We start from the raw sequence: 23,014 nt of genomic DNA, 5'->3' as shown, positions 1-23,014 counted from the left end.
AGAGAGAAAACTCAATAACATTTGAGGGATATAGTGAGGTACCGGTTGGAGCAATGGTTTTTAAAATCTGATCCCTCAAAAACGATTTTTTCCCTATTTTGTTATATGTGTTGGATATACTCTAAGTATGGATTACCATCAAAAGTGTAGACTTAGAGTGTGTTTGGATTGAGGGATTTGGAGGGGAGGGAAGAGAAGGGAAAATGAGTTTCCTTCCAATTCCCTTGTTTGGATAGTTTATAAAAAATTGAGGGGAGGGATTTGAGGGGATTTGGGAGGAAGAACTTTTTAAATTTTTGTCAAAATTCTTTCCTCCCAAAATGGAGTCATTTGGAGGGAAGAGATTACTAATTAAGTTACTTATAAGTTAAAAACCTATTTTACCCTTCGACATAACACTTAAACATAAAAAATAAGGATAAACTAGTCAATTAAACTACTTTTCTTTCCATTCTTTTTTTATCTATCCAAACATGAGAGAGGGAAATGTATTTTCCCTTTCATTCTCTTCCCTTCTCTTCCTATCATTTCCCTTCTCTTCCCTTCCCCCAAATCCCTCAATCCAAACACACTCTTAATAAATTTTCAATTTAACGTCTTGAGTTTGACCCTCCCCATTCTCTCCCAGTATTAAATTTTTTTTCAATTCATTCAATAAAAAATTTAGACTTTTCAGACTTTCAATTAATCGGCTTGCAGGTTGCTCCGACTCGGAACACGTTTACTCTCGTTGCCAATCGCCACCCAATCTTCGGTCAAACAACGGGTTAGGCCTTCTTCAATTTGTCTCAATAATTTATTTACCACCCGGTACCGTGTTCAGCGAACCAGACGATCCAGCCACAGATTCTCTCTGCCGAAAGAAAGAGGCAACCTCTCTGCGACGACCAAGACTTTCATTGTTGGCTGTTGGGCCGTCGGAGAATACTACATTTTTCACATACGTATAATCGCAGAGACGAAATCTTGAGAGCTAAGGGTTTTAGCACCAAACCAGTCATAGAAGAAATTTTCAAGCTTGCTCGGGATACGTTCCGCTGTATAATGTTTCTCTAGAAGACTTTTCTTAGTTTCTCTGCGATTCTGTTTGTTGACGACAGACGAAGGGAGACACGTAATGGCGGGTCGCAAAGATGGGTCGTTGATGAGAGAGAAAGGGCAATCACTTCGCGGATCTCGAATTGCCGTCGCGATTGCCATCGGAGTCCTTCTCGGTTGTGTCTTCGCTATTTTCTATCCTCATGGATTCTTCAGTATCGATCCAGTCTCACAGAATCGTCGAATTACCAAATCCCATTTCCAGGTTCCACTTTGTTCTATAACTATTACGAATTGGCATGTTTTCGTTTATGGTTTTGATAATCGTTTACGATTCGTAAGTGTCAAAGTGGCTACTATGGGTTTAGACATCTCTCTGTTTTGTGATCTATCTTAGCTAGATTTATTCCTTTTTTGTTCTTGAACTTGAGAGTTGACTTTTATAGTTTATTGTGATTGAGCTGAGCTCAAGAGTATGCATGTATTGACGGTATCCATTGAGATCAGGTTTAGAGCTGAGTTCATCTTGCTGGATAATGGAATTATAGACTGATTGATCTTGATTTCAATAAAACTTCTTGTCAGGAGTTCAATCTGGACTTTTATTCGACACACTTGGCCTTCATTTTGCAGGATAGTGACAATTATTGTTGGAAAGGAGTTTCAGGGGGTAATTCATTTTCATTTCTCTCAAACTTGATAGGAAGTGAATGAGAGCATTGGAATTTTATTTTTTTTGTCAATTTATGAAAAGTATGATTGTTTCATTTCTTTGTGCATATTGTGTTTATGTGAGGGATGAGTAAATAAATCAGATATGATAGCCTAAAAGTAATACAGAGGCAATTCTTTTACATCCCTTCATTCTATTATTTGTTTGCTAATGTTCCTTTCTTGGAAAGCACCATGGGCTCTGCATGAACATGCAACTCTGTTATATCTATTTGCACACCATTGCTCATCATTGCTCAAACAGGGAATTTGGGACTTCCTAGTCTATGGTTTTACTGGTTTAAACTTGGATTTCTGCTGACATAAAAGAAAATGGATTAATCCACCTTGGATTTCCGACATGCATTCTGAAGTAGACATATCAATTTGTGTTGCATTCAAAAAAAAAGAAGAAGACATACCAATTTATGTGATTTTGTTGTTTCGAAGTTAATAATTTTAGCTTATAACATGATTTCCACTCATCATTTTCATACAGGTTACTTATTTGGTGTTATTCTTCCTATTGCTAATCTTTCAGGTTCCTTCAGCTTCATGTGAATCCCCTGAACGGATCAAAATGCTGAAGTCAGAGATTGCATCGGTGTCGGAGAAGAATGCTGAGCTGAAGAAGCAGGTCAGGGAGTTGACCGAAAAACTACGGATGTCTGAACAAGGGAAAGATCATGCACAGAAGCAAGTGCTGGTGTTGGGAGAACAGCACAAAGCTGGACCTTTTGGCACAGTCAAGGGTTTGAGAACTAACCCAACTGTTGTTCCAGATGAATCTGTGAACCCAAGATTAGCAAAGCTCTTGGAGGAAGTTGCTGTTCAGCAAGAGCTTATAGTTGCACTTGCTAATTCAAATGTAAAAGCCATGTTAGAGGTTTGGTTTACTAGCATCAAGAAGGTGGGTATACCTAATTACCTGGTTGTGGCATTAGATGACCAGATTGAAGAATTCTGCAAATCAAATGATGTTCCTGTTTACAAGAGAGATCCTGATGAAGGAATTGATTCTGTTGCAAAGACAGGAGGTAACCATGCTGTCTCTGGGTTGAAGTTCCGTATTCTAAGGGAGTTTCTGCAGCTGGGTTATAGTGTTCTTCTATCAGATGTAGATATCGTGTACCTGCAGAACCCTTTCGATCATCTTTATCGGGATTCAGATGTGGAGTCTATGACTGATGGTCACAATAATATGACAGCCTACGGATACAATGATGTTTTTGACGAACCAGGAATGGGGTGGGCTCGTTATGCTCATACAATGAGGATTTGGGTGTACAACTCTGGATTCTTTTATATCAGGCCTACAATTCCTGCAATTGAGCTTTTGGATCGAGTGGCTGATCGTATGTCTCGGCCGCCAAGTGCATGGGACCAAGCAGTTTTTAATGAGCAGCTCTTTTTTCCTTCGCATCCTGGTTATGATGGGCTCCATGCTGCCAAAAGAACTATGGATTACTATAAGTTTATGAACAGTAAGGTCCTCTTCAAGACAGTAAGGAAAGATGCCAATCTAAAAAAGCTGAAGCCAGTAATTGTTCATGTAAATTACCACCCGGATAAGCTTATGAGAATGAAGGCAGTCGTAGAATTTTATGTTAACGGCAAGCAAAATGCATTAGAACCTTTCCCCGACGGTTCTGATTGGTAGGAAGAAAATACAGGACGTCCAGTTTTGATCCATGGATTGGTGTTCATGGGTTCATCTGTTCACTTCTCTTATTTCATACAGAAAGCAAATGTAGAATATCTTGGTTTTAACACCACCTTGTTTTTCTTTGAAATGTTGTTTTGTATCGTATTTGAACTTGGGGTTAAGTTTCAGTCTTTATACCATGTTTTTGATACATATTTTCTGCCTGTATTGAAGATTGTTTTCATCAGAAGATCCTGACATGCATCCTGATGCACCAAAGGATTATTCTACAAGATTGGGCATGAGAACTTGTGAATTTAATCCTGCTGTTTTTATGTTACTATATTTGAGAAGGCAGGAGAAAACAAGTGGTGCGTTACTGCGTTTTGGTTTTGCACCTTTGTCAAAAACACAATCTCCCATGAACCTAAGATCACAACCTTTTGTCTTGAAGCTTTAAAGATAGGATGACTGGATAAGGCATCATTTTTTTCGTTCAGCAGCCATAAACATGTCTTTGTTGCTTGAGCAGACGAATTTAGTATCACGAAAATTCCAATTCACGACAAAAACAGCTTAATTCCTTTCGCTTATCGCTTGGAATTTTCTCTCTTCATTCAATATCCACACACACAAATTTGTGGCTTCAAATCCCTCTGAACCCTTGCCCCGACTCCACCACTCTGTACTTTCCCTGTCGAATCATTCCTCAACAATCATTTTTCGTACATGAAAGATCGCTACCATCTCTGACGATTCACGAATCGGATATTAATTAGGTTCTTTTACTGTTCAAACATGATGAGCTCGTGACAGATTTCCCGCCAACTTCTCCGTTTCGAATTTATGGAGAGATTTTCTGCTAGAGAAGGCGTTCTTTTAGGGTACAGTAGTCAGAGATCTCTGGGGAGTACCAGTGCTTCTTCTTCGTCTTCTCATGGAAACTCAGACGTTGATTTTGCCGATGTGTTCGGTGGCCCACCGAGGCGGTCATCGATTCACGAGATGCGGTGTAGTCTTAGCGAAAGTACGGATTCACGCGCAAGTTCGTCTCAAAATCCTTGGACTGGTCTGATGGAGAAGCCTGTATTTGGAGAAGAAGTTTCGAGCAGAAGGCGGCATACAAGCCATGACTTCTTCGATGACATATTTAAAGGCGGCGGTTGCTCGAGCTCTCCAAGAAAGAATGAACGCGATCCTATATTTTCCGTGCCAGGTTCCAGGGCTTTAAGCCCCAATCAACCCTTGCCACCCAACGCTGAGCCACTTAGCTCCTCACTTCCTGCACAATTCAGGTTTTCACTTTACTCTTTAGTGTCTGTTTGGCTGTTTCTATTCTTATTTTTTCTCTCTCAGGAATGCACAGCACTCATATTGCATATAATCTTCTATCAATTGAAAAATAAGTTTCTAAATTGGGTGATTTCTGCTAGCATAGTAATGTAATCAATGCTTTGCTCAAGAACTCGCAGTAACTACCGATTAATTTAGTCTTTGTCGTCATTGTTGTAATGGCTAATCTCACCTTCTTTTATTTACCAGCCTTCCCGCTAAATTGCTTAAAGGGACTGAGTTGCCAACATACAGTTTGGGTACTCTTAACGATCAAAGAAATAAGGATGGTGCTTCCATTGGAATAAACCATTACCCATATTCTCCTTTGTCAAGATCTTCAAGCCAAACAGATCGAGTTGCCGGAGAGCTTAGGAATCATGTTCAAGCAGTATCCAAGAATTTATGTCCAAAAAGTCTGGAATTGTCAAACTTAACCACATTAGATGTATTAGAAGAAGTAGGCAATTCAAAGATGGATTCAGGTACCTCTGATACTTTAACTAATGGCAGCCAATTTCACTTCTTTATATATAAATGGGTGAGCAAAGGAATGCCGATAGCAATGCTTCTCAGGGGACGTAATAGTTCTAGATTGAAGGAAACAGGTAAAATTGTCAGATGTTCCAGCTTAAAACAGACAGCAAGGGAGGGTTTGGAAAGAGATTCACCTACAGCGACTCCAAATGACACGTCTTCCGGGATTCAACTTGACAAAGAGAATGTCACCCTATTTGATGGAATCACTCCCGGAAGACTAGAAGGAACCCAAACAGAAACACTAAGCACCCATCAAATTATTGGTGAAAATATTCCTGCTAATAACAATGCATGTGCTGCAGCAGAAAAAAGAAAATCTCAGTCTCTGTTTGAGATGGATTTGCATATAGAACCAGAGCAAGATACTTCAGTGTTTAAGAAAGAAGCTCCCAAGACTGAGTTGAATACTCTAGACTCTCTATTGTGTAATGATAATGATGGACAAGGTAAGTCAGTTTCACTTCAAGTTTATCTGTACTATATAGGTTATACCTTCTCTAATGTCAAAACTATCTTACCATTTGCAGGCAATGATAAGATGGCTGCAAAGAATTCTGCAAAAGAACAAAAAAGTAAAACCACAAAAAATATATCTGCATTAATTCCTTCCATTGTGGAGAAACAAAATCGGGGAAAACCTGAGCCCGATACAGCAGAAGCGGGCAAAGATAGCTTGCTAGATACAAGTACAACCTTGGAAGGTAGTCCTGGGACGAAGAAAATAAAGGGAAAGGTTAAAAAATTTGTTAAAATCTTCAATCAAGACTCTTTGTCAAAATCAAAGCCTGATGTTAATTCTCAAGGTCATAGTTATAGACGGAAGGATAGAGATACATCCACAAAAGAGGATGTATTGATACCTACCACAAAAGCAGCAGCAAAGAATATGCATGTAGCCAATGTGAACCAGAAGAAATCCCCAGAAGCTGTCACAAAGGTGCATAGCTTCCAATGATTGGAATTCAGTTAGTCAGAATATAATTACACATAATTCACTATTTCCTATGAAATTCTAGGAAAATGTATATGTATATGAGGACTTAATACTCTTTTATGATCAATTCAGATGGAGGAAAGTTCTATGCAGACAGAGAAACAAGATTATCATGTGCAGCCTAAAAACTATACGCCTGGTGGCACGTCCACTGGACAGATAAATAGGCCAGCATCAACTCAAAGTTAGTTCTCTTCTCCTTCTATTTAGGTTTGTACTATAGTTTAGCTCAGTATGTGGCTGCAGAAGTGCTTGTGAATTACGTTTAATATAATACATTAATACTGCATGGTACTCATTGTTATTTCCTGTTCTGCTGTTCAATAAGGATGTTGAAGTTCAGAAATAATCTCTCTTTGCCTCCTTTCATGAATTATGGTAATATGGTAAATAAGGCTTGTTGATCTGATTATCTCAATTGTTCTTGATATAATAGCTTCGTTCATATATGCTTTTGACTGTGATCAATCATACTACTAGGAGTTTTCAGTACCTGTAATTTTTAATTGTGTGTGCTTAGTTTAGTTGCATACTTATCTCATTACACCAATATACTCTGTCAGTACTTAATGACGTTCAAAGATATTATAATGCATCGATGTTTTGTTCAGCATCAATTTCTGGAGGCCTGGAGGCTATTGGTGGAGATGCAGATGAACTTTTCTCAGGAAACTTCCTGGTATTTAACTATTCTATTCTTTCCAGTGTTTACTACATATATATAATTTATTTTTTACAATATTAAGCGATTAGATGTATACACCTACAAAATTGAAAGTATCCCGCGGTATTTTTCTGTGTGCATTTCCTATGGTCTAATTGCAATTGCGGATAAGCTATTGAGTTGAACTTGTTGACAGATAAAAGAACTACCCCAAGACGAGAATAAACTGGTGCAAACTGGCAATAATCACAAAAGAAATCCAAGAAATGCAGGATTACATTTTGGCATCTGCGCTGTTCTTTTGGGTCTATATTAGGATTATGCACAGTGTTGCTTTCAATTATGTTTGGAAGCCATAACTGTGAAATTTCACGATGTGCAGGTCATTGATTCTAAAATACTACAGTGGTCAAGTGGGAAGGATGGAAACATACGCTCATTGTTATCAACCTTACAGTATGTAAGTATGGATGGGTCCCCATTTTTTTACAAGTTATGGGATTATGTTCTCAACTTTTTGAGGAATGGGAATTCAACCCGTGGACCTTGTGCAAGTGTAAGGACTAAGGAGTTGGGTCTTATTTTGAGTAAAAAGTCATTCTGTTCCACAAGCTATCAAAAATGTGTCTACAGTTGTATAGCATTCTGGAGCTTGTACTTAATGATAATGGATATCTTTGAAGTCCTATTATCTTTGGGAACTTTCTTTTTCAATGAGAACTTTTCTTTTTCAATGAACCACAACCCAATACGGTTTCAGAACTGGGATTCTAATGGCATAACTTTGAGGAAAGTGGGATGCAGAAGTTTCTCTTCACTGTCGATGATCAGTTTTATTGTTATTCTGGAATGATTCCAGTCAAAGACAAAGAATGACATGCTTTGAACAGGATGTTACACAATCCATCACCTGCGAGCAAGTCGTCACACTTAAAAAAGTATTGTGATGCTTAGCTGCACATGATGACATTTTTGGTCTTCAGATGGAGTGATATTTGGCCTTGACTATTTTCAAATTGATTCACTGCATGCTGATGAAAATTTTTATTCTATGCATGAATTTGCATTTAAATATGCTTTTACCAGTTTTTTTAAGGTTTTCTAACTTTGCGGGTATAACTTTTTAAGAGTTAACTTCATTGAGGCTGTTACTTACAATTTTCTTCATCCCTTGAAGCTGATGTTCGTTGTACATGCAGGTTCTTTGGGCTGGAAGCGGGTGGAGGCCTGTGCCTCTTGTTGATATAATTGAAGGAAATGCGGTGAAAAGATCATATCAAAAGGCTTTACTCTGTCTACATCCAGATAAGTTACAGCAGAAGGGTGCTTCTTCCCAACAAAAGTATATAGCAGAAAAGGTTTTTGATATTTTGCAGGTACAATATAGTTTTATAGTAGACATTTATTTACATGCAAATACTTGTTTAATTTTTCCTCTAAGGAATGAAGGGAGGGATAACATCTTATATAAATGATTTTTGTACAAACATTTTCATCTCGCCTTTTCCAAGCCTCAATATTCTCTAGGAACATTAGTCTAAACTGCCTTAGGAGATCTCCCTGATGCAAAAGAGCTGAATCTTGATGATTATCTGAGAGCGTCCTGGATATCTTTATTGGGTTGTGAGCGATGGGTAAAATTTTGGAATTTTGTGGAGCTTTCTGTGTATTTAGGAAAGGGATTGGAGTAATTGATGCAGATTATGGAGTCACTCCAGGTCGATGATATTTGACCAGATATGTTTCATGTCCAATGATGACCCACACTTTGTTGATGTATTACTTGCATGTTTAACTTTAACAAATAACAAAGTGAAGTCAAGTTCGTTTTCTTTATTCTAAAGAGGCTAAACATTTGACGAAGTTAAATTACTTATTGAATGCAGGAAGCATGGACTCATTTCAACTCACTTGGTTCACTATGATTAATGGGAAAATTTTCATTCAAGGAGAACAGTCAGGTGCTCAGGGAAAGTAATTGTGCATAATAATACTGTAATGTAAGTACGTGATATTTTCATCTTGACTATGCATAGCTTTGTTTTTTTTTTCTTTTTTTGAAACCTTTTCTCGTTTGGTGTGTGTATAAATTATACATGCTTGGTTGCGTAATTTTTTTTTTTTGAAAACAGTCATTGATTGTACCATGGAAAGGGTTCTTGAAGAGATTATCCTCTGCCAATAATATTCATGTTTGTTAGTTGTTTTTTGCAACGCATCATGGGAGAAAATACATGTCAACTGCAGCATTGACGTAACTTAGGCCATCTCTAGGTTCTCAAGCCCTTGGAAAATTTAGGTAGGGGATGCCAAAAAAAGAAAGGGATGTCAAAAAAGATGCGAATGCAATTGACAAGGAAAGATTTACACTCTTAAGGATTAGGGAGTGTAGTTTCAGAGAATCCACATAATGGCTTGTAATTCATTTCTTCATAGTTTTGTGTAGCGGCCTCAAAATGTTTAACATAAAGGCTTTGATGACGACGATGATAAAGATAAGGAAAAACATATTTTTCGAACTCTTACTTGATACGAGACATATTAGATGTATTGAAGTGATATAGGCACTATAGTACGGGCAAAAGAAAGCAGAGCCCAATCGTTGTTTTCAGCCCAGTTTTTGACTCGTGTAGTAACCATGTCGGTGCGTAGAACAAGGTAGGTATATATGCAATCAGGTTGCTTAAACACATACTGCATAGTTAGATCCAACTCTTGAAAGGGGGTGTTTATGCAACCAGACCAAAATCGAAGTGGTCTGATTTCATACTACTCCAAACAGAAGGTATCTCTCGAAAGAGGCTTCTTCTGTGAAGTGTTGCCTTAAAAACATGCAAAGGGAAAATGTTTGGGTTTGGTCATAAGCTGCAGCAGTGAATGAAACTGTCCATGCAATGATGAAAAGTTGGAAAGAACCATACTTGTTATACTCTTTTTGCAACCCTTTATCAGATAAAGCTCAATAATTAGTTTTTTCAAAAGGTAAGGTTTGAATTTAAGTACCAGTGGTGAAATATATCTTTGGCAATGCAGGTGAAGTTTTGGAATATTTTTACGTTTTGGAAGAGGAGAATTTAGAGTCCATTTTTAGAATTTGTTGATTTATAAGGGAGCAATGATGTCTTTCAGGTCAGTAATCTTTCATGTGCAGAGGGGTTTCTCATTGGATTCCATCTAATTTCCTGTATGAATAGGGTCTGGAAAAACTGCCGTTCAGATCTCATGTGCAGAGGGTAGTTACCCGACCAGCTTTATTGGGTAAAAGCTTTTGTCATTGTCGTGTGTATGTTTCATTGATTAGGAAACAAACTATTGACTGTCTTTTCTTTGTGGGGTTACATATACAGATCCTCTAGGTCTTGTGTGGCTGAATTGTTTTTGTTTCTCTCTGTTATGCATCATATCTTGTTTATGGACAAAGTAGGATCCACAATGGCAAAACTTTCTGGTAGCTTAGACCTTTCAATACCCAGTTCATGTTGAAAATTATAGCAGTGACTTTCATCCATAATTGATTTTTAATTTTTTTTTTCCTGATACATAGATCATAGATGGGAACAAATGCACGTGCCATACATTATATTCACACGCACACATGTACAATGCCAACCTGACAAAATTGACTGAGATTGCAATAACCCTCTTACTTTCTTTGTGTAGTACTCTAATGCTCATGATACTTGTGGTGTCTATAGTTATGTAGCACTGGAGAGTCGTAGTGGCTAATAATATATATACATACATACATTTAAAGCAGTGACCAAGTAGCTGTACATCCACAAAAAAATGGTACTTAAATCCATATATGTAAGTATTGGTGTTGACTTTGAATAATGGATTCATAAATAAAATTGTTTGGTAGATCTGCTGGCTTCTAGTGTTCATTTGTTTCCGAGCAATGATTGCCACCGATAAACCCGTTTGGTAAACCTAGCATTTCCAATGCCAACTTTATAACACATGCATTTTACAGTCATTCATTTACGCTGTTGAAAGATTATATCAAAATTATATTTATCTTGCCAGATTGCCAAAAGTATTAGAGCATCTGAGCATCCACAGTGGGCACAAGTGTGTCAACACTCCAAACTTCTAAATTTTTTGCAATTATTCATTTAACAAGTGTTATAAACCAATACATCCACAGTTGACACACTTGAACCAACACTCTATATTTCTTTTCGTCTTCTTTTCTGTCTTCTTTTTCATCATCTCTCTTTTCATTATTCATAAAGTAATGAGTACTCCAAATATGGAGCATAACAAAATTTCCAGATGTTTTGGTGTGTGAAAATGTACCCATTATGGACATTTGACATTGAATTTATCAAGAAAATATCATCTCAAGCACTCCAAAAGAATACCACTGTGGTGAATCTTTAATCTGTTTGGCTTTGGCACAAGTATTGAACAGGGCTAGACAATAATGGATTCTATCGGATTTGGAAGAACTGGATTAGATTATATATATATATTTTTTGTTTGGTATTGCATTATAAAAACACCGCATATGATTATACAAACATGTAGTTTTTTTTTCACTTAATTTACAAGACAAAAGATTTAATTAATATGAAGTTTTTACAAAGCATAATAAGAGAATGTCATCGTTATAGTATCAGCGCATCCGGTATCCAAGATTCAGATTCAGATTCTGAATCTTATTACCATTTTTTTTTAAATGGGAAGTGTTAACTAAATTCTCATATGTGGGTATGCGAAAGGGACAAATGCAATTATCTCATTGTGATTTTGTTTGCAATGACAAAAATGTCATTAGAGGCAAATAGAGACTTTGTACCTAATTACAAATGGATGGATGTAAGTTAACCATATTTCTTAAAAATATCTATAGATACAATGGCACTTCATGATTGATAAATGAGAAAAGTTAAAGAAGGAGCTAGAAATACAATTTGAGTACCTCAAGTTAAACCCGAAGAGCACTTCAATTTTTATAATTTTTAGTCATGAGCTACTTTATTGTAATTCTTAAAGGTATAATTAAAATGTTCCACGCCCAGAGATTCGCTAAGTAAATTTAATGTATCAATTATATGATCAATCTTAGAGAAATTATATGATTAGTTCGTCTCAATTTCAATATCCCGCAATTTAGTGTTTAGACGTATTTGTAAGCCCTTCAAATCAGTCAATGCCTCAGTCATGATTGAGGAAAATGCACTTTTCATGAAGTCGGCAAATATCATAAACATGAAACTATTTGAGTCACAAACTAATCCACTCATGTCAATTGCGCTAACCTCCCTAAAATCGCCTCATAAGTCATAACTTGTGCTAAAACTTAAATGGTATCAACTAATTGGGATCGGGGATCCGCAATTCGTTTAAAATTGTAGAGTTTATAATTTGAATATAATAGTTTGAAAGATATCTCACATTATACCGCATGTTAATTTTTCAATTTTTAAAATTTATCTGATTTTTTTTCATCATTAGATGTCGTAAACTTTAGGACATTGCAAAGAGTCCCCAAATGCAATTAATTGAGGTTGATTCAAAATATATTTTTTTTCTTACTGTAGTTTTTACAAAAGAAGAAAATTGACGTGGCAGGCGTAGAAATATAAAGAAAATACAAAAGCTGGCAGCCGTCGTAATATCAGATAATATATCATACCCATACGATTCTCTCCCTCCAAAGTAAGCATGCCTGTGAATTACCGGTGACAGATAAAGAAAAGAAAAGAAAAGAAAGTAGAGAGAGAATGTGAGAGAGAGGCATTGGGTGATTTGGTGGCCTTTATTCTTCCAATTTTGGACTTCTTTTTCTAGTATTTCTTTTGATTTGTGTGTGGAATGCGTGCTGTATGCTTAAGAATCACAAAAGCGACTCTATCTCAAGTGTAGATGACAATGGCCTTGCTCCTATGGAAGCAATGGTGGCTGTAATGGCTTTGAATCTGTGAGTTCGCTTCTCTCTTTACTTTTTGAAGGATTTGTTTTCTAATGTAAATTGCCTTCGCTGAGTTTGTTTGATTCTTGAGAAATTCCGCGAAAAGAAAAGGAAAATGAGAAGTCGAAATAATTTATAGGAATGGATTGTTTCAGGATCGAAGTTTTTTTTTAGCTTTTAAAGTTTCCATTCTCGTTACACATCGAGCTAACGCGATGATTTTACATTCTTCACCAATATTGTCTCGGAATCAGTACCGTTTTGTCTACGCTCGCCTGATCTGATACTTAAGAGACAGTTTTATTACATTGTCGATTTTCTTATTAACTTTTAGTTGTTCATTATTACTGTTTCAACTAGATCTGACCTGATTCTTCCCTTTTAAAATCGTAATTTAGTGGCGGACTCTGTGGTCTCGATTTCCAGAAAAGGTTTTCCCTAGTTTCAGGGGCAATGCAGCTATGGCAGTTCAAATAATGTTGAATTCTAGTGGTGATGTGCTCTCCTAAACTCTTCAGAACATATAGTTTATTATGGAAGTCTAGGATTAAAGTTACTTGGTTTGATGACTTTCCTCATTGTCCACGGAAGTGCTTATATTTTTCATGTACATAGAATAAATTATAAATGCCTGATATGACCGACAATTCTTATTTACCGATAACTGTTGTGAGTTTCTCTTCAGATTCTTTTATGCCTCTTAATCAAGAGTTTATAGGAGATTATGGTGTATATGTATTTCTGCTGAATTTTTGGAGTTAATTCAGCGCTATCTTCAAATTAAAAAATCTTAGGTAGAAGGACTAATGCATTGCATTTAAATTTGCTTAAATTGCTAGGTTGATGACAAGCACTTATTGAACCTTGGTCATACTATTAAGAAATGAAACACGGATCAAAGAGAAAATGGAGATCCATTGTGCCCCTTCGATTGAAAGGCAGATTAGTCACCCGTTTTTGTTTGTTCCGCAAGCTGAAGTCAACTAGCTATGGTCCAGGCAACACACCAGTTTATCTAAATGTATATGATTTGACGCCCATGAATGGCTACTTTTATTGGGCAGGTCTTGGTATCTTCCACTCTGGTGTTCAAGGTAAGCATTGAGCACTTCTCCTTTCGTGCATTGTATTATATCTCATACCTACACTTTCCAACTAGCAATTGGCTAGAGCTGGAATTTCCAAAATCGTGATTTGGTGTTAGCTTTCCCAATATAAGCTACACTTGCCTTGTGTGAAGGTTGTGTTACTTAACCACATAATATAAAGGGAAATAGACATATAGGTTGGGTGGAGAGCGTTTCTTTAAACTGAAAGTGATGCTGTAGAAAATCTACATTAGTTATTTTCCATCTTGCAATTATTATTTGTTCCCTCTCCTATGAGTCCTCTCTCCCTTATCCCACAGGTCACAGCTTAGCAGTTAGACCTAATGTAGTGGAATTTTTCAATTTGAATCCGACTATTAAAAAGTTGTATATAACCCTTTTCAAAAGTGCAACAAATGGAGTCTAAATTGAGGTTCCTATTAGAAAGAGGTGTGGTTTTACAAGACTCTATTTTAGAGACCGAGAGAGTATCCATTACGACGAGTTTTATTATTTTTAACAAACTGCCAGGTGTGACGTGAACTCTTGAGGAATTGAGACCATGGCTGGAAGGAGATTTGGTGCTCATGGTTCCTTTTGGGAATTTGTAACTTTTGCTTTTTGTTTGGGAATTTCTAAAAGTGAACAGTGACTGTGGAGTGTGGACAATCTAGCTGAGATGAAAATTATGATCAGTTTTATGCTCTGTGTAGAAGTAGCTCAGGCTCAAGACATCATCTTCTATTGCATTGTTCATTTGCTTGGGAAATATCTTCTGTTGTCCTACCTGATTAGGCTTCCCTAGAATGGTATCTTTTTTAGGGAAGGGATTAAATTAGCCCTGATATGCACAACTTCTTTTCAAATATGATCATTTGGATGGAGAGAAAGCATTGGCTGAGAGAGTTGTCTTTGTTGCCCTCATAATCATAACCCAATCCTCCTGTATGGCTATACACCTTTGGGATTTTACCGATTAAGGTTGTGTCAGGAGTAGGAGACGAGAGAGGAACTGCTTGATGGCTGAGGGTCTTATCAGGGGAGGTCAATTTCAACAAGCACCACTAGCTATATGCTGTTCTTCAAAAGTTACCTACTACAGTTAGCTACATTGATGCATGTGTTTTCTTATACTTTGTTGAGTTAGTTGCATTCATATAATTCTTCATATCAGAGAAGTTCTGGTGCATTAGCATCGCAACTAGCATGCAAAATTTTACCTTTGTATTTTATCTTCCTTTTGTTTTGCTCTGTTGATTTTTTCAAGTTTAGTCTTCAGAATATTTCAATGACTCACACGTACTATGCAGTCCATGGTGTTGAATATGCATTTGGAGCTCATGATTATCCTACCAGTGGCGTTTTTGAGGTTGAACCTCGGCGGTGCCCAGGCTTTAAGTTTAGGAAGTCAATATTCATTGGGACGACATGCTTGGACCCTGTCCAGGTTAGGGAGTTTATGGAGGACCTTTCTGCAAGCTACAATGGTGATACGTATCACTTAATTGTCAAGAACTGCAACCATTTCTGCAAGGACATCTGTCTCAAGGTTACTGGGAAACCAATTCCAAAATGGGTTAATCGTCTGGCAAAAATAGGTATGTTTCCTCTTACCAATGTTTGCCATATGGGGTTAATGATCAACTTTTGAATTTTCTCGCAAAATTGAACTTCTTGTATAAAATATTGGAACAAGTTGCTTATTAACCTCTACTAAGGTTTGCCTTGCCGGACTAAAGTAATAGATGTTAATGTCAGTATGCTTCTGAAATGTCATCTCTCATATGTATTCCTGTATTTGACCAATTTCAAATCTGCATTTTATCTATGATAGGTTCAGTCTGCAACTGCATACTACCTGATGCCCTCAAGATCGAGGCTGTGCGGCATGATCCTAATGGTCAACCGTACGATAGTGATAAAAGGAGGCTTAGAAGTGCATTCAGCTGCCTTTCTTCGATTTCCATGAGGCAAAAGCAGTTTTCAGCATCTTCATTGTTTCTCCAGTAACCCTTAGAAGTCTGCTTACCATGGGAATTAAGGCCGGCCTAGCAATGGCCCCTTGAAGGAAAGATGAGACTTATCTGACATCTGTCACCATCTACTGAAAACAAGTCTTCTATAGACTGAATGGAGAGGGTCGATTTTGTATATCAGCAAGGAAGGCCATGATAGGTGGTTCTTTTTCTTTACAAGTTTGAAAAGTGAAAAGCTTGTGGAATGATACTCGTCATCTTTGTAAGAATGATTAGAGATCATGATCTCAGCTGTAATCCTAAGCAACTGTTATCCATATCTGTAACAAATTTCTATTGTTAGCGGAAGCTTGAAATATACGTATAGGTGTAAATTTCCTTCAAATAATTGCGGTATTAAAAAAAGAAAGGGTAAGATAACGTGGATGAGTAACTAGTACTAAAATCTACAGAGGAATACCAAGTTAAGCAGCACCAGCAGCAACGCCTAAGCAGCAACGCCTAAGCAGCCACCCACTGAACAAGAAAGAACATTCGCCAGTAATGCTCCAAAATGATGCCTCAGAGTCCAGCCGTCCAGGTAAATACATTTTCAACCAACGACAGTGAAGATACCCGTTTCCCATGTGATTTGCTATATGAATTCTAATAGTATTGCTAGCTAAACAGAATCATACAAAGAATATACAGAGTGGCGAATCCAAACTAGCATTCGGAAAACAAACCTGCAGGAACACGAAAGAAAAGCTTCAGATTTACAAAGGCATAGTTCCATCTAAAGGGCTCCACCGCTCCAATGCATTTTATAGTTTACTTATTCAGTATTCATATGATACAAAGGAACATAGTACAGGAAGGTTGTACATTAGATGCCTTTGACAAAAACAATCCACCATCGCATTTAGAACTGTATCCCACTAAGAAAGAACTACAAGACTAGGGAAACGAGCATCTTTCTGAGTAAAATGGGGAAGAGGGTACCTCCCTTAGTTGTGCATGTATGAGAAAATACCAACATAAACTAAGAAACCCAACAGAGACCATCATTTTGGAGCGAGGCCATGAAATTATCAATCGTCTTTCTGATGCACTACACTAGGCAGGCTATTATTACCATTGAGAGCAGCATGGTATATTCTCTTCTCTGCTAGCCCAATGTCTGACATTATCAAATTGCCCTGTAGCCAAAAATAAAGGAAAAAATCAATCATATAGACAACATCATTTAATCCTAAAATCAGATTAATATGAACAACGCTACAAATACTTGTTTCCTAAAAAGAGCCAATCTACCAGAATGATCAATCATTCATTTTAGATTTGATAGGTTTTGTTGAGCCTCATCATGGACTAGTCGGGCCCGGGCCAAAATCGTATAGAATTTATGTGGTTTCCTTAAGGCTGTAGAGAGGCAGTTTCGATGTTGTAGCATGTCCATGTTGCCCCAAGGGCTATTTATTCCTGAATTAACTAAAACCTCATTGTATCTTTTCCTTTTTTAACATAGTGAAAACTGTAACGACTCTCGTGAACGTACCCTATATTGGGTGAACCATATAAAATCTTGTGTTTCTGTTGTCACTCTTTTTTAATCTGTTTGTTATTCGCTGTTATTGAGGGAGGTTAATTCCTAACAAGATTGACACACACTTCTCGGAAGGGCTTATTTTCCACAGATGGGTGATCATGTGACGCACGCAAAGTCGCAACTCGCAAACAACCTTGGTGAAGCTCTGCATCACAATTTCTTATGGTCCGAGTATCTACTGAAGATGAGAGATTAGAAATACATATCTTATTTTTGTTCACCCTACATGATTGACTACATCAAACAGATGTCTCCTAGCACATTTGACCTCATTTAACATAGATGATCCTATATGCAATTTCAAGCTTCCAATATATAGAGGCACAGGAAAATGGATACCTCTCTAGACATCAATCTTCGAACATTATCGGCATAGAGCTTTGGATCATCTTTCTCTTGCTGTGATGGGTTGTAGACAGGTAACCATGTCACCTCCATGTGATTAATGAATTGGCAAAGAAGGAATAGTACATGGCGAGCCTGCAGATGATAACATAAATTAGCAGCAAAATAAACAAAATGAAGTGAACAATAACAACTCCTCTCAAAAATATTAAGAGTTACCGTAGTAGGTTTATAACAGAACTTCATAATCTCACTATCAATCAGAATCTTTCTTGGTTATATAACCGGAAATGAAAATATAAATTCATAATTTCATACCCCCCTCCCTCGCGTTGAAGTTACATATCACCCGGTTAGTCCCCTGGAGACCCATGTAATTTATGATGAACTCCATCTAGCATGCAACTATTACTACGAATGTTTGAGGGAGGATTGGGGAACGGCAAGGTATATGCAGGCGCAGCCCTCGAGAAAATTCAATTCCATGACCTTTATCATGCCAAGGCCAAACCCGAAAGCTTAAAACAAAATGACTTAATATAAGCAAGTTCAAGTATGATTTGAAGACACTGAGACTCCAATTGGTAGCACTGATTTGGAATTACTGGTTCTCAAATGAGTTCTTCGAGGATATATGAAACATCTTACACAATCTTGACAGTAATTATCATGCAGTGACAGAAAAATCAACTATGGATACATCATGTTTCCAAAAGAATGTCAACATAAATTTCGTCCCCAAATAGCATCCAAGAAGTGAATAAAATTGAGGCATGGATTACCCTTCACTATTTTAAATTGTCAAAAAGGCATGAACAGTTAAAATTTGTTTTCCAAATCACTTTATCACTCACCCCGGATATTGAGTCCCAGGCAGGACTGAATCTCTGGTAAGGATACCTTAGTATCACCGGGCGCACAGGAGCTCTTGCTAAAAAGGCACCCGTCTTGAATGGAAGGATGTAGTCTCCATTTGTAGTTGTGCCCTCTGAAATGAAATTTTGAATGATTAAGAAGCGGGCAGAAAGTTGAAAAATTACACCCATATCATGGAAATCAAAATATAAGCAAAAAGTAATAGGTTTAAATAAAAAAATTACATTTTTTTTCACAATAATTGTAGGTCACAAGACAGAGAGCTGGTTACAAAAGCTCCAGTTGACACAACATTAAGATCGGTCAAAAGAAGAGCGATATTAGTCACCATTCACCAACATATAAGATAAAGGAAAGACAAGTTAAATCTTCAACAGAAGAAGCCTTAGATTAATTAAGGGTTAAGTTGAAGAAACAGCGCAGCTCTTCCTTTTTCTGTGTATACACATCTACATCCACATCTTGCCAGTTTTATAAATCACGCTCTCAAGGATTTGCACTTCTGTCCCCAATATATGATCTTTCTACTTGACATTGAAAACCAATATATGATCTTTCTCCTTTACAAAAAAAAAATAGTGGTGAACTTGTAATATTTATTTATAGATCGCTAATGTTAATTCTTCAATCCCATCAATATTATCTTTTATTAGACATCATTTCCATTCAATGTGGCTTAAATACAAAACCTAGTATTTATATACAGACCACTAACATTTTATTCTTCAATCCCATCAATACTGTCTTTCTTTTGCCATCAAACGGAGCGTACTAAATATGGAACCCTAATATCACCGCCATTTCTTAGGTAAAAATTCGAAAAATTGTCACTTAAATTGAACATTCCACAAAAGTAAGAGAAGATTCCCAATGCAACAAACACTAATCATAAATTCATAATCGAACAACAAATACTAACCTGGGAAAAGCATCATGATAGGGGCAGACCCATTTTGGTGAGCTTCCTTAATTCTTTCAGTCACAACACCTATAAACAGGTAATGATATTCAGATTCATAAACAAGCAAACAAGGGTAGTCAAATCAATGAAACAATTTTTAACTGGGAACATTATATGACATAAAGAAATCTATTACTCCTTCGAACATCTGATGTGCAATAACCAGGCATCTACCATTCCTAACAACAGATCAGTACCGACCAACCAAAATATAATGATAAAAGAAGTAGTTAGCATAAAATGAACGTGTACCAGTATTCAGTAAGTAGAATATATAACGCAAACACTTATATACCTGCAACACCCTTGAAGTCAGATGACTTAGACTCCCTCTGAACATAAACACAACCAAGGCACTTGCTGTCGAAAACAAAATTTAGAATCAAAATTAGCACAGCAATCAAGTTATTTCAAATAAATGACAAAACAAACATAAAGAATGCGGGAATGAAACAGAAAGTATGATAGTAATAGGACGTCAATAGTCACTACTCACTCCATAAGCTTACTGCCACAAAAGAATCAAATGCTTAGTTAAAAAGTTTGTAGCAGTTAGAATCGAAGAAACTCGGAAATAATATCTTCTTGTTGCCTATAATATGATTTAGCTACCTTATATGCGTGGTGCCAACTAATATCCTTGACTATAAAATCCTTAGGACCAACTTATTTTTGCTCACATTTAGCACAAAAAATTTAAAGAAGAGAAAGCAAAGAATTACTTGAACTGAATTGTCTTATGTCCACATTCATAAAAAATTACCACAGTAGTACTAGAAAGAACTCAAGGGTGACATAATGAGGAAAACTAACCTGATGAGACCAACAAGAGGAAGTTTAGCCACTGATCTCTTCATTAAAATCGAGGATCACAATTAACATAATCAAAATAGAATGGTGTCAGTAATGGAACCAGAACACATTTAAGTCAATTTGCCAGCTTAACTAATTTCTATGATGGGAAGAGACAAAGGCGGTATTACGATAACAAACCTTAGCAACAAAGCTCGGAAAAGAAGAAGACATATGGTACAGAATATCCAAATATGATACATGATTAGATACAATTGCTCCAAGTCTTTCAGGGTATTCTGATTGTTCTTTGCCCTCCTCCTGATCCAAATAATAATAATTAAATAAGCAGAAAATAAATGGAACAAAAAAGGAGAAAGAAAGAGTCAGTCACTCAGAGGTGGCCTAGTGGTAGAGTTGCAAGGATGCAACTTAGATGCCACGGTTTCAATTCTTAGAACCAACCTCTCCAAATATTATGTGGGGTAAGGTCTGCCTATATCTTGTCTGTCCCTGACTCTACCCGCTGCAGGAGCCTTGTGTAGGAGTAGTCACTACCAAGACAGCCAGTATTTTTCTTCAAACTTAGGAACTACTCAACATTACCAATAATTTCAACCTTTTAGAGAGTCTTCCAAGCATTTGAGAAAAAATAAATTCAACAAAGCATTTCAACTAATCTAAGCAGCTGCTAAACTGGCGGATGGTAATGCGCCAATCGTCAAAGTGATTGAGTAAACGTAGAAAATTTCAGCTCAATTCTTCATAGGTCATTACAAATCACTGAATCAGAAGTAAAAAATGTTTCAAGGTGACATATAACACCAATGTTTAATCCCTTGCTTTGTGTAGAGGAGATGAAGAAAACTGAGATATGTCATCATAAAATGAACAGATACTTATTCAGTGCAATACAATCATCAAAACATAACAGACTCTAACATATGGCCTAAGAATATAATGCTGGTAATATGTACATTAAGTTAATAGTATAACTGGAAGAAGCCTCATCTCCTGTTCATCTTTAGCAATGGGCATTCATCCTAATTTGGGGAGTTCCATCACCATAGTTCGCTAATCTATTCAATATCCAGTGCTGCATCAGCATATCATTCAATTTTCTGCACTACCATTAATGTTATATCTACAGATGTACCTTGAAACTGTCGATTTCAAATTATTTGTAACAATAAGAACAGCCATCCCTTATAACGTCATTTATGATTATCACGTGATGAAAAAGGGTTAAGACGGTCAGACGCCATCAGTAGGAACTCTTTTCCTCCCACCAATATACTCAAAGTCATATGCATATTACATACAGAGCCAAAGAGTTCAGAGTACCTCATTGGTGGATGAGAGCTTGTCTTGTGAAACTTCCGGATTCCGATATGTCTCGTTAATCCAATAAAACCCAAACACGAAGAGCATTACTCGAGAGGAAAACCTCCCGCACCAGACAATCACGGCTCTCCTCCAACCTTCCATGTGCGCGTAATCCTCCTGCTCCGCATCCCGATTCGGCGACGAGAAGAGAGTACAAATCCGACAAATCAAGTAATAGAGCACTAATACACTCATGCCAACAATAACTCGTATCGGCACCAGCGTGACACAAGCCAAAGGGAGCAGGACCTTCTCCAGCAATGGCAACTCGCCGCGTCCTATGGGCCCGTACACATCATTCCGTACATAAGCAGCGAATTTCTTCTCCATGTCCTGGAGGCTTTCGATTGAAACACCGACGGCCTCGGGCTTGAGGAGAGGCCGATCGTCCTTGGCGGTGGCGCTATCGTGCATGGCGGACTCCGGTGGACGGGGCTTCGGTGGCTTGGAATTCAAATCCTTCATCTCGGATTCCATTTTTATTATATAAAAAAATGGAATCGATTGGGATTTTCCGTATTTGGGGAGTTCACGTTGGAGAAGAGGGAAATTATATTTTGGGAAGGAAGAGGGCCAGACGGAAATGGAAGAGAGCAGTGGTTGTTACTTGTCAGAGATCTGCGATGCAATTGCGGATACGGAAAGGAAAAGTATCACGGTTGATCTGTTTGGTTAAGGATGTGATGTGGCATGTCGAATTGGCGGGTTCAGGATATGAGCCGTTGATCAAAATAACATCGACGATCCTGATATGAAAGCTTATCGTCTGAAGGTAGTGTAGCGGGACCCATATAAGCTTCATTCCTTTTGTATTATTGCATACGGTTTCTCTGAATTATGAGTTGCGAGGGAGTTGGTTAATTGACCGGCAATGGCATAGGGCCTAATCGTGATGGGGATTCCATTCCATCGTCTACGTACATCTAGTGGGTTTCAAAGCATATCCATTTTGCTCCCACGCGGCCCATCATTGAATTGAACCTCCGATTTGATGGCCAGGACATGATCAAGAGGCGTGTTCCTCCGATTTGATGGCCAGGACATGATCAAGAGGCGTGTTCCAAGTTTCAACCCATTAGAGCATCAACAGTAGTAAACTAAATATCCAGCACTTCAAAATCATTCTCTCTTCTCCTCTCTCTTATGTGGCACAATTTAATT

The 23,014-nt window shown here is 37.4% G+C and overlaps 4 protein-coding genes across 8 annotated transcripts; 3 read left to right on the top strand and 1 right to left on the bottom strand.

The window, feature by feature from the left end:
* The first annotated feature begins 800 nt into the window (after window positions 1-800).
* On the top strand, window positions 801-3,618 carry LOC120009176 (arabinosyltransferase RRA3-like). The gene is made up of 2 exons (XM_038859648.1): window positions 801-1,303; window positions 2,291-3,618. Exons 1-2 carry the CDS (start codon window positions 1,118-1,120, stop codon window positions 3,407-3,409), a joined length of 1,305 nt encoding a protein of 434 aa, XP_038715576.1. The 5' UTR covers window positions 801-1,117; the 3' UTR covers window positions 3,410-3,618.
* Window positions 3,619-3,859: 241 nt separating this feature from the next.
* On the top strand, window positions 3,860-10,344 carry LOC120009175 (J domain-containing protein required for chloroplast accumulation response 1-like). Of its 4 annotated transcripts, none has more exons than XR_005470616.1 (9): window positions 3,860-4,689; window positions 4,937-5,712; window positions 5,794-6,203; window positions 6,333-6,444; window positions 6,872-6,939; window positions 7,307-7,384; window positions 8,124-8,300; window positions 8,811-8,924; window positions 10,119-10,344. XR_005470616.1 is itself a non-coding variant. In XM_038859647.1 (8 exons), exons 1-8 carry the CDS (start codon window positions 4,241-4,243, stop codon window positions 8,847-8,849), a joined length of 2,109 nt encoding a protein of 702 aa, XP_038715575.1. In that variant the 5' UTR covers window positions 3,860-4,240; the 3' UTR covers window positions 8,850-9,142. The 4 variants fall into 4 exon arrangements, 1 of the variants encoding a protein (XP_038715575.1); XR_005470618.1 differs by having other exon boundaries at window positions 10,054-10,344; XR_005470617.1 differs by lacking the exon at window positions 10,119-10,344 and adding an exon at window positions 9,958-9,976.
* Window positions 10,345-12,586: 2,242 nt separating this feature from the next.
* LOC120009430 (deSI-like protein At4g17486) lies at window positions 12,587-16,263 on the top strand. Its single transcript, XM_038860036.1, has 4 exons — window positions 12,587-12,850; window positions 13,681-13,935; window positions 15,240-15,527; window positions 15,764-16,263. The coding sequence occupies exons 2-4, from the start codon at window positions 13,725-13,727 to the stop codon at window positions 15,937-15,939; spliced, it is 675 nt and encodes a 224-aa protein (XP_038715964.1). The 5' UTR covers window positions 12,587-12,850; window positions 13,681-13,724; the 3' UTR covers window positions 15,940-16,263.
* LOC120009429 (lysophospholipid acyltransferase LPEAT1-like) lies at window positions 16,224-22,504 on the bottom strand. Of its 2 annotated transcripts, XM_038860035.1 has the most exons (9): window positions 21,812-22,504; window positions 20,669-20,788; window positions 20,489-20,526; window positions 19,971-20,035; window positions 19,634-19,702; window positions 18,693-18,826; window positions 17,833-17,973; window positions 17,020-17,083; window positions 16,224-16,630 (listed from the first exon to the last, which is right to left on the bottom strand). In XM_038860035.1, exons 1-9 carry the CDS (start codon window positions 22,328-22,330, stop codon window positions 16,611-16,613), a joined length of 1,170 nt encoding a protein of 389 aa, XP_038715963.1. In that variant the 5' UTR covers window positions 22,331-22,504; the 3' UTR covers window positions 16,224-16,610. The 2 variants fall into 2 exon arrangements, with proteins under 2 accessions (XP_038715963.1, XP_038715962.1); XM_038860034.1 differs by lacking the exon at window positions 16,224-16,630 and having other exon boundaries at window positions 16,660-17,083; window positions 21,812-22,502.
* Window positions 22,505-23,014: the final 510 nt, after the last annotated feature.

This window comes from Tripterygium wilfordii, chromosome 11 (assembly GCF_013401445.1).
Source record: "Tripterygium wilfordii isolate XIE 37 chromosome 11, ASM1340144v1, whole genome shotgun sequence".
Classification (NCBI taxonomy): domain Eukaryota; kingdom Viridiplantae; phylum Streptophyta; class Magnoliopsida; order Celastrales; family Celastraceae; genus Tripterygium; species Tripterygium wilfordii.
This window is presented reverse-complemented; position numbering and strand designations above follow the sequence as displayed.